General features: G+C 58.7%; 1 protein-coding gene across 1 annotated transcript in view; it reads left to right on the top strand.

Moving 5' to 3' along the window:
- The first annotated feature begins 30 nt into the window (after nt 1-30).
- Nucleotides 31-11,413, top strand: part of PDE2A (phosphodiesterase 2A) — a 22,273-nt gene continuing 10,890 nt past the window's right edge. Inside the window, exons 1-4 of the mRNA XM_031064211.1 lie at nt 31-58; nt 9,986-10,075; nt 10,612-10,700; nt 11,138-11,247. Coding sequence (XP_030920071.1) covers nt 38-58; nt 9,986-10,075; nt 10,612-10,700; nt 11,138-11,247 — 310 coding nt within the window. The 5' untranslated portion in view covers nt 31-37. The remainder of the gene's footprint in view (nt 59-9,985; nt 10,076-10,611; nt 10,701-11,137; nt 11,248-11,413) is intronic.

Genomic DNA, 11,413 nt, shown 5'->3' with positions numbered 1-11,413 from the left:
CGCCCTCCGGCAGCCGCGCCAGGAGCCGGCCCGCGCCATGGGGACTCTCCAGGACACTGTGAGCGACCCTGGGGAAAGGGATACCCTGGGGGTCCCGGGGGAGCTGCGGCCTCGGGCTGGGGGTCCCTCCTGCCCTGGGGAGTTTGGGGTGCGATGTGCTTGGGAGTGCCTGGGGGTTTCGGTTTCCTGGGGGGGTTGGAGTCCCCCCTTCCCTGTGTCCCCTCGCCCCTCTGGCAGTGGAAGCCTCAAGAGCTCGGCTGCGAATTCCATCCTGCCAGACCTCGGGGTGGGTGTGCTGGGAGGGACGGAGCCCCTTCAGCACTCCCAGCAGGACCTAGCCCTGAGCCCCTACCCCTCCTTACACCAGCTGCACATTTTGGAGAGATGGAAGCTGCATCTCAGCATGTGGGTGGGAAAACACTTGGTCCCTCCTGCTCCTGCGCCTTCGAGCACACCCAAATTTGGGGAGGGGGTGACTTGAGTGGGGGTTCTTCCCCTCTGTTCGCCTGGATGGATCCCTGCCCTGTGTGCCGATGGTTTTGGGTGAGGGAACCGTGGCCTTGGTCCCCCTGGGGGTGCAGCTGCTTGGGGGGCCCCGGGGGGTTGCAGGTCCAAGACAGGAGCGAGGACCTGGAGATTCAAGCTGGGAAGCGAAGGGAAGGAAACGCTCTCTGGGAAATTGCCGAAAGCTGCTGACGGAGAGAAAGAAGCTGATCAGGGCCAGTGTGCCCCGGGCGGGGGGGAAATGAGCCCCCCTCCCCCTCCGGATGGGAAGGTGGCGGCTTGGCGACATCTGAAGTGTCGCTCAGCGCGGCGGTGGGGTGTGACCCTGCTCACCGCCCAGCGCAGTGACACGGGGGTCCTCGTGATCCCTGTCGGTCCCAATCCTCCAGAACCCAACGGGGTCTGACTCAGGAGGGTGCTGGCAGCTGGGCAGGCTCTGAACCCCGGGCACAGCCCCCCAGGGGGATCTGGGGGTGGGGGGCTCAGGGAGCCACAGCTCCCAGCCTAGGGGGGACAAAATGCACCCATATGGGGGGGTGGGCAGGCTGGTTTTAACCCAGTGCTGGTGTGGACATGAGGAAGAGGAGGAGGATGAGGAGTGGGTCACATGGTGGGGCAGAGATGCAGCCCCAGCGTGCGAGGCCACAGTGGCAATGGGGTGTGACCCAGGGTGTATGAGCAGTGAGTGGTGGGGATGGATCCTGCTCCTTCTCCAGCACATCCCAGCCCAGGGGGGATGAGGAACAGCTCATCCCCCCAGGGGATACCACAGGATACCACAATACCACAGCACCCCTGTCCCCACTGGTGTCCTGGGTACTGGCTGCATCTGGAACTCCAGTCCCCGAGCCTGGGGGGCATGTAGGGGGTATATATGGCTCGGGGCATTATTCCCCTCCAACACCCTGCAGTGGGCTGAGGCTGAGAATGTCTGTTCCTCCTCTCCCTCCCTGCCACGAGCTGCAATGCAATTACTTGCAGACTGGCTCATGAATCAAACGGTAATTGATACATGTTCACAGCCTGGAGAAGCAGGAGGGGCTGTGGGGGACGGTCAGGCACCTTTACTGACCTGCCAGGGACTGGGGGGCTCAGCCAGCACCACGGGGCTCCTCCTGCCTCAGTTTCCCCCCGTGTGGGGCCAGCCACGTTCAGTGGGCCCAGGGCCTGCTGAGGCCAGTGAGGGGACATGCGTATGCGGGCGTTTGTCCTTGTGTTTCCTCTGGCAGACACAAACACATCAGCAGGGCAATAAAGGGGAGGAAAGGGCCGTGGCGGCTTCTTTCCATGACATGCAGCAGGGCTGGCTTCCTCCCGCACTCAGCAGGGTCAGGGGCAGAGCTGGATCCCCAAACTGGCATGGCTGGGGGGAGCCTGGTGTTTCCCAGCCAGGCCTGGGACCCCCACAGGCCAGGGATCAAGGAGTCACTGCTTGCAGTGTGGAATCAGCCTGTGCTGGCACTGCAGTGCCCTGCTGCTGGTTTTTGAGGGGCAGTGGAGTTTGGGATATGGGTTCCAGTGCTCTCATGCCTTGTGACATCACCCAGGAGGGGAGGTCTGGAGTGAGAGTGCCCTGCTGGACCCCAGGCAGGGGAGCTGGGATGGAGATGTTCCTGCTGCACCCCAAGCAGAAGGAGTTGGAGGGGATAAGTCCTGCTGCAGCCTGGGCAGTGAGAGCTGGGACAGGATGCTCCTGTTGCAGGATGACATGGTGGCATCTTCCCCCTGAATGGGATAGGCCCCGTGGGTGACCTTGGCTTTTTGGAGTCGAGCTGTGACATTTGGCAGGGAGGTGGTGGGCTGGGATCCCCTGCAAGCCTGGCTCTGGAGGGTTGTCCTCTGGGAGCTGAGTCCATGGATTTGGGGACTGGCCTGGCACCTTTGCAGCTGAATCCTGTTGCATACCCACCCTGGCCACTCCATGGATGTGGGGGAGAGGATGGTGGGGACCTGCCCGAGAGAGCCATGGGGTGGAAAATACCAGGGAGCAGAGCTAGCTCCCGAGTCTCCCTCCTCTTGGTGCAGGAGAGATCACTGCTCCTGGCCGCCTCTGGCAGATGCAGCGTGTCTGGCACCTTTGGATGCCCTGGCCACAGCTTTGGAACCCCCCCTAGAAAAGGGGGGGCTGGAGGCCAGACCCCTGGCTGGGTGCTGACCCATTAAACACCAGCACTGTGACCCTTTCTGTCATGCCATGGGCTTTGGTCTTCTCCTGGCCGTGCCTCAATTTCCCCATCTGAGCAGTGAGACCACCTCAATTCCTAGACCCCCTCATGGCAATTAAGAGCTGCATCCCACCATCAAACCCTCCCAGGCACCTAAAATAAGAGCAGTCCCTGTACAGACAGAGTGGAATCCCCTGGGGGGGGGCAGCTCTGGCAGCCCCCAGCCCCCCACACCCTGCTCCGGAGCACTGCCCAAATCGAATTCCTCCCCAGCTGCAGATGGCCAGGAATTCAATTTTCCCAGATCCCATCAGAGTCTGATAAATGAAGTCCCTAATCACTGTGCAGATCCCATTAGCACCAGCCATGCCAGGAGGGGCTGCACAGATAGATGTGGGAATGCTGCATCCCCCTTCCCACCCCACTGATTCCTGTCCCCCCAAGGGACTTAGATGTCCCCCGAGCCCTCTCTGGCTGCATCCCCAGAGCTTTGCCATGATGGTCCCAAGCAGAGCCAAGCACAGAGACCCCTGCATGGCTAATCCACCAGAACACATCTAGGAAAATCCTGGAAACCAAGCCAGCGTGGATGGGAAGGGGACTGTGTGCCAGGGAAGTTTTTCCAGCAATGCCATGTCCCAGGAATGCCCATCATGCCAGCTCCCTCCCAGCACTGCCACTGCTGGCACCCCAAGCTGGGTGCCAGGATGTCTCTGTCCTTTGGGGTGCAGGCACCTGCATAGCAGGGATTCTCCTAACCATGGAGCAGCTTCCCTGCAGCAGCTGCAGGAGGGCCCATGTGCCCCTCCCTGACATGAGTTAGGGACAAGTGACATGGGGCTGAGGGGGTCCCTTTCCCCCTCTCTGACGTGGCTTAGAGACAAGTGACAGTGAGACCCCCAGCCCTCACCACTTCTTTCTTAGAATAGTGATCTAATTAGTGACAAACTAGTGACAGATCATTAGGCTGGTGGCCGAGCCTGCTGTTCCAAGAAGGCCACGATGTTCTGGGGACGGAAATCCTTGAGGAGTGTGGCTGCTGTCCCGATTTGTCCCGCCCGACAAAGGGACATCAACAGGAAGCAACCTTGACTCCAGCCCAGTTCTCTTGGCCCCGGGAGGCCAAGCCAGGATGTGGGGGGACAGACCAGCAGCACCCCAAGGGCTTGTGAGCTGCCAGAGGTTAGGAAATTTGCTTGGTTCAGCAAACTTCCCACTCAGAACGTGCAGGGTCCTCCGGGAGTGGCATCTGTCTGGTTGCAGGCTGTAGAAATTCCATGTGCAAATGGTCTGCGCAAATGTCCTGTGCAGTGTGAGCATGCCAGGCTCCAGCCAGGCTGACGTATGGGTGAGGAGGAGGAGGATGGGGTAAGGGATGCACTGAGCTCCGGGGAGACACTGGGCTCAGCACGGCTCATTCCACCTGAACCAAACTCTGTGGCACTCTTAGTGCCACTCTAAGCAGGTCTTGCGTGGCCATGACGCTTTGCAGGTAGGGAAACTGAGGTAGGAAACCTCCACAGAAAGGGAAACTGAGGTAAGCACAGGCATGCAGGGCTACTTGTGTGATTTTTTGGGATGGCTAATTCCACAGATTTGAGTCCTCCAGCCCTTGGGAGCCTCAGCCTGGATCACTGGGTGCCAGGGTAGCTCCATGACAGGGTCCTGCACCTCAGCCCTTGCTTCCCATCCATACATTGCAACAGGACCCCAGGCAAATGACCATGAGGAGACAAGAGATATCCCAGAAGTGTTTCCTTCCTGTTTGCCCTCATTATCCCCCTGGAAAAGATGAGGTAATTAAGGAGCTACCGTGTTGCAGGTTGTTGCTGCCTGATTAGATTAAAGCAATGTAATTTGGGACTAAGAGCGGTGCTGGGAGGAAATGGATGGATGGCTTCCCAACTGGAGTTGGGCAGAGCTGCCAGCTCTACCTTCCATCCATCCCTCCATCCTCTGCTGCCCTGGACCTTGCTCCAGGGACACTGCTAGAGGGTTATCAGGGGTGCTGCTTTGGGGCACTAGGGATTCCGCTGTTTTCTCACTCCTACAGAGAGGATTTCCTGGGGAATTGTGACTGCGGGGCAGAGGGAAGGAGCCTGGAGCAGTGTGGGGGTGACAGAGACAGGGTGGCAGGGTGTCAGCAGTGTAACAGCCTCTTGCAGAGCTGAAGGGTGTCAGGGATGCTGCCTCTATTTCCCCAGCTCTGTGGGGAGGATTCCCTGGGAAATTGTGGCTTTGGGCTGGGGGAAGGAGCAGTGCAGGGAACAGGGACAGGGTGACAGGGTTTGAGCAGTGTCACTCTGCCCACAGTACAGCTGGTGACCTGCTGCCTTCAGGAGCTGCTTCCCTGCTCCTTAGCTGAGTTTCCCCATCCATCCCCGATGTCAGAGCTGTGCTCTCCTGCCTGGCCCTGCCCCTGGTTGTTAGGCCGGCGTTGCCACAGAGCTGGGCTATATTTAACCACCACGGCCAGAGCAGCCAGGGGAGAGCAGCCCCCCAGGATTGGAGGGAGCTGGGGCGGCTCAGCATTGCTGGAGGTGGGAGAGGAGGATGAATCATGGCTCAGGGATATTTTGGGATATTTTTAATGCCGCCAGATTGCTCGGCAAATGCTTGGGCAGGGCGGCGCGGGCGCGGGCTGGGTGTTTGCTGGCAGCTGTGGCTCAGCTTGGAGGCCCAGGGGGATCAGCTGCTCCCCGTGGTGCTGTCACTCTGCAGCCATGCACTGGAGAGGTGACAAAGGCAGGGACATCTGTCCCCGTGCACTTGGAAACAACTCTGGGTGTGATGGGTGGGGGCAAAAGGGGGTCTTGGAGCAGCATCTTCCTCCTTGAAGGGGAGGCAAGAGGGGAAAATGTTTCCCCATCACTTTCCCTGGAAAGGGGAAAGGGCTGGGAAAAGGCAGAGCGAGTGTGGGTGTGTCTGCCTACAGGGCTGTGGTGGATAGGGAGCCCTTGGACAGGGACAGGTAGCCAGGCACCCTGTGGGTGGGACACAAGGAGTGGTGAGGGGCTCGGCAGGTGGAGGTAGGCTGCCTCCCAGAAATCCAAACGGGATTTTGCTTTTCACCTGTCAAATGTAACAAGATCCAGAGGCTGGTGGCTAAAAATGCATCCTACCTGAAGAGACCTCAGTGAGAGGGAGCCCTAAGCCCCCAGCACCAGCTCTCAGCCTTGCAAGAGGTGACCACATGGTCACCCTCCTCATCCATGGCTCTGATTGGGAGGGAATTCCCTGGGGAGCAGCTCCTCTGTCCTTGAAGTCTGCAAACCCCCTGTGAGAGACATTGGGGCCAGTGAGACAGGCAGCAGGGGGGTCATTTGCTGTGCCCCAGACCCCTCCTCGCTGTGTTCTGCACTCCCAAGCATCCCAATTCCTTTGCAACCTGGACCTCAAATCCATTGAGAAGCATCTGCATGGGATGTAGGTACTGGGATGTGCTGCCCACTCAGCATCTTGGAAGGTCTAATTTGATTTGGGGCCCACAATTGGGGGTGAAGTTGTCCAGACAGAGCGATGTCCAGCTCCATCCCAGAGGTGATTGCTCAGGCAGGGGCTAATAGACTAATCCACTACCAAAATTAATTGGGCTCATTTTCCCTGTGCTCACAGATGGATAAGGTCCCATTGGAGGGCAGGAGCTGAGCGAGCTCTGAGAGCTCACTGTGCCATGGATGCCTCAAGCTCAAGCGGTCACCTCTGGCAGATCATTTACTTGGAATCCTTACAGCAAAGCTGGGCTGGAAGCTCGGCAGGGAGATGATTCATTTCCTTGAGGTTCTTTGGGGAGGGTGGTGGCAGGAGCCTGGGCTGCTGCCAGCATCCCCCTGCAGCATCAGCACCCATGGGTGCTCTGGCAGCGATGGCAGGATCCATCTGGGGCCTCCCCAGCCCAGCATCCCCTTGCAAGGCAGGCTGGGGGTGCTGCAGCCCTGCTCAGCACTCCTCTAGGAGCAGGATGCTTCCAGGCACCTGGAATTGCTGCCTGGCTCTCTGGGCCTGCTTTCCCATGGTGAAAGAGGAATCCAGTGGGTGGCAGGTCCCTGTTCTGAGCTCTGCTTCATGCAAACTCTACTCAGTGAGTGCTCAGGTGTGTCCTACCTCAGAGAGAGACCCCAAGGTGCAGGTACCCTCAGGAGGGCTGAACATCCCAGTGGGTGCCTCACTGCACTGGATCCAGGGACACTGCACCTCCTCACCCTTGGGGGGCCTCCGTTCATCTCCCAGGAGCAAGGCCAGGAGAAGGGGTGCGAGCTCAGAGACCCGAGACCCTGTGGTGTCAGTGTCCTCCTCCTCCAGGTCCCCACCCTCCACATGGCAGGTGTGAAATGAACCTTTCTGGAGAGGAAGCTGGCCAGGATGGGGTTTCTCTATTTCATAAACATCCAGAGAAGCTGGGGGTGCCAGGGAGGACAAACCAAGCTTCCACAGCTGGTGGGGGTGGGGAGGGGGTCAGGGGACAGACGTTGCTGATCCTCTTGAAAAAAGTCATGTTTTCACTGCTGGTGAATTCCCTCTGATAAAAAAAGCTGTTTTTAAATCCCAGCAGGATCTATGGAAGCCTGGGATGGGGGCTTGGGAGCCTGTGCTGGGGGGACAGGATGCATGGGGACAAGATGCTTCTGCAGCTATCCAAAGGGAAAAAGAGGGGCAAAAACAGCAGGGGAGAGAAAGAGCCATTTTCCATGAGAGAGAGAGCAGGAGGTTGGTCTGTGGCAGGATTTGTCTTTGCCAGAGTGGGGGGGTCCATGTTGGAGCAGAGACAAATCCTTACTCCAAGGAGATGAATGGTGTCATTAATCTTCCACTGGCTCCAGTGGGAATACTGAGGCAGATATGGCTCTGGTGCTGCACCCACCATGGGATGATGGCCAAGGAGAGCTGGCAAAATTCTTGCCAGCACTGAGCTCCCGTGGGTCACCCTGTCAGCTCAGGGAGTCTGGCAGGGTGACATCAGTATCCTTGTCCTCTCGGGCCAGAGATAAGGTGACAACAGTCCCTGGGTGGAGGCTTCACAAGGCCATGTGTGTGCACCATGGGGACAGGACAGGGACAGGGTGCTGTTCACCTGCTCTGCAGGAGCAGCATCCTCAGCTCCTGGGGCTGTCAGTGATGCCATGCTATGCTGTGTTCCCTTCTCATACCCTGTCCTTGGATCTGTTCCCAAAGCCCTCTCTCCATGCCCATTTCCAGACAGCACTTCCCTCCAGAGCACCTGGGGTGATGCGGGTGTTGGACTCTGCTCCAGCAGCTAGGAATTGCAACCCCTCTATGCTTTCTCCTGTTCTAGTGAAGTTAATTAACCCCCTGTGCCCCCTTGGGAAGTGTTACCATTGCTCTGCCCTCCATGCAGATGGGATGCAAAGCAGGTGCTGGGAGCTCTTCCTGGGAGAGCTCTGGTCCCCACTGGGTGCAGGTACAGGGCTTGATGGGTCCTAGTGACATTCCTGGTGACAGGCATGGGCTGGCTGATGGTTTCATCTCTCCACTGGTGCTGGGGATGCATGTGCCAATGCAGCCTCATCCAAAGACCCCAACATTTGTGGAGTAGTGATGGATCCGAAGGAGCCTCCACCCAAACTGGAGCAGTGCCTGGATGGTGTGGATTGCTGGGAGTAGGACACAGGGGGCTCCTCAGCAAAGGGAAAGGCTGTTTATGGCAATAACTGGGATGTGGCTTTGGCAGTGGCTCTGGCTGTGCTGGCTCTGGGCCCAGGCTCTGTCCTGGCAGAGCCTCCAGAGTGGGTCTGCAGCATCCTACGGGCTGTGGGATAGGGTGGGAGGGTGTTGGGGTAGACCTCTGCTCTGGGCTGGAGGATGTGGACTGGGAGTGGGATGAGTGGGACAAATGGAATTAGTGGGATGAGCAAGTGGGATATGCAGGATGAGTGGGGCAAATGGAAGGAGTGGGATGAGCCATTGAATGGGATGAGCCATCGAGTGGGATGAGTGGGTTGAGCTGGATGAAAGGAACAAGCCATTGAGTGGGATGAGTGGGATGGGCAGGACAAGTGGGACAAGGAGTTGAGTGGGATGAGCCATCAAATGGGATGAGTTGGATGAACTGGATCAATATAGTGAATAGGCTGGGATGAGTGGGAGAAGTAGTTTAGCAGGATGAGTGGGATAAGTGGAATGAATGTGATGTCCTTCCTAGCCCACCCTCACTCTCTCTACCTTCTTGCTAGGCTTCAAACCCTCCTGCCAGCATCTGCTGCTGTCTCTTTGTCTTGGGAATATCTTCCTTTAGCTCCTGCAGCTTTCCCCTCACTGTTTCAGGGATGGACCTGTATTCCCAGCCCTAGTAAAGCCACCACCCATGCCCAGCTGCCACCTGTCCATCCCCACACCAAGGATGCCACTGGCAAGTGATGCCCCAAGCAGACCCAAGGGACCCGCTCAGGCTCTGCCCCATCTTCCCCTGCCCCAGGGGGCCACTGTGGAGGATCTGGTGGGACAGAGGGACAGCAGGACAGCCACCTGGCTGAGGCATGGCTGTATTCTACAGTGCATGTGTCTCCAGTGTGAGTAAGTGACTGGAGATGCGGCCCTGTTGGAATAACATCCAGTGCCCATGTCTTCAGCTGGAAGCACCCTCACCGCCAGCCACGCTCCCAGTGCCACTTGGATCTGGCCCCATGGCCAAGGATGCTGCCAGGGTGGGTGGGTGGCATGGCCCTGCAAGGGGCTGCTGTCCTGGATGGGGTCATGGAGTGCATGACAGTCCCCAGGCATGGTTATCGGGAACGGAACCTGAAGCCACCTGGCAAAGCTGGGACCAGAGGAAGAGCAAATCCCAACGCCATTATCCATCCCAAACGCCATGATTCTACTGTTTCCATCATAACATCATCCTTATCCCAGTCTCCCAGACAAGGGCTGGAGGCAGGAGCAGAGCTGGGAAGGTTGCACCACAGAGCCCCCTGTGCCCCCCAGCTTCTTTTCCACGTGTCCATCCTAACACCTCTGCCCTCCATGGGGTTGTAATCCCCAGATGAGCTTAATCCATCTCCTTGCCCCATTTCTCTTCTCACTGGTGCTTTATGGCATGGCTAGCACTGCGGGCAGTGTGGCTCAGTGCCAAAGCCTCCTCTCCCTTTTTGGGGGCCTCCCACCTCCCCACATGATGGACATTGACCAACACAGGAGGGTTTGGCTCCAAAAAAGGCACCAGGCAGACTGGAGGCCACTGCAAGGGGTCTGGGAACAGAAGGACCTGTGCCATGGTGGGGGTCAGAGAAGGTGGGTGCTGCAGTGCCCTTCTTCATGGAATCAACCCCCAGTGAGCCCCTGCTCTGCTCTTGTCTCTGCAGGATGCTCTGCTGAGCCTGGGGGCTGCGCTTGATGCCACCTCCCTGCGCGATGCCCTCCGCCATGCCCTTGTCACCCTGCTGCCCACCGTGGTAGGTGGGGGATGCATCTGCATCCCCTGGGGGGCTGGGAGGAATGCGGAGCAGAGCATCCTCCTCGGGTGGGTGGGGATTATGGGGCTGCTGAGACTCCCTGGACTGGGGGAAGCCCTGGAGGGAGCAGAGAGTGGATTATCTGCTGGTTGATGCTGGGGTTCAGCCTGGGGTGGTGTCTCTAGTGCAGAGTTCTCCCCCTCTATCGGCCACCTGTCACCACCTGGGTGCTGCTGGTGGCCCCAGGGTGCTGGTGGTGACCCTGGGGGTGCTGGTGGCCCTGATCTGGTGACCCTGATGCTGATGGTGGCTGGGCATTGTGCCAGTGCCATGCCATGGGCCCCCCAGCCATGGGTGGGTGTGAATGGGGCACACGTGCACAGGTACCTGTGCACACCTGAGCAGGGCTCTGTGCGTGGGCAGGGCTGGGCTTGTGAATGTGTGCATGGGCCACTGCAGGTGTGCGCACGTGTTTGTGCACACATGTGGCTGTGCTCACGTGTTTGCACACACGTGTGGCTGCCCCTGTCCCCCAGGAGCACGTCTACATCTACCTGCTGGATGGGGACACACGGCTGCTCTGCGATGACCCCCCCCACGAGCTGCCGCCCAACGGGAAGCTCAGGTGAGCTCGGCTGCCTGCCCAGCCCTGGGCATGGATGGGCACACAGGGGTGGCCCAGCTGGAGTGCATGAACAGGCATGGTGTGTATGGAAGGCAGGAGGGTCTCCGTCCCTGTCCCCATCTCCATCCTTGTTCCATCTCCATACTTATGGCCATCTGCTTTCCTTTCCCATCCTCTTCTTCATCCTGGATGTGCACATATGCACAGGGGCTATGTGTTTGTGCAGGGACACACGTGTTGGCACAGGGGCTGTGTGCGTGCAGGAACACACACATTTGTGTCCAGGGGTTGTGCATGGCTGCAGTGACACACGTATGCACATGTGTTGCACAGTCCTTGAGCCTGTCCCTATCCCATGGGTGTCTCTGCCCAGGGGGTTGCCCCTTCCTGGGGGTTTACCTTCCCAGGGAGTGCTCAAAGTATCCCTGTCCCCACAGAGATGCTGTGCAGAAGCAGAAGCGGCTGGAATGTGGGGGGCTGCTCCCTGCAGAGCTCCCTGGCCGGCACCTGGGACCCCTGGCAGCGCCCCTGGCCCCTGGCACACAAGGTGGGAGCTGTGGGAAGGGTGCTCTTGGTGCAACACCCATGTATGGGGGTGTGGGTGTAGGGCTGGGTGGTGGGACAGGGAGGAGGATTGAGATGTGAGTGGATGGAGGGATGGAGGGATGGATGGATGGATGGATGGATGGATGGATGGATGGATGGATGGATGG

Source organism: Geospiza fortis, unplaced genomic scaffold (genome assembly GCF_000277835.1).
Source record: "Geospiza fortis unplaced genomic scaffold, GeoFor_1.0 scaffold283, whole genome shotgun sequence".
NCBI classification, from domain to species: Eukaryota; Metazoa; Chordata; class Aves; order Passeriformes; family Thraupidae; genus Geospiza; species Geospiza fortis.
The sequence above is the reverse complement of the archived record's forward strand: the minus strand, read 5'-3'. Positions and strand labels throughout refer to the sequence as shown.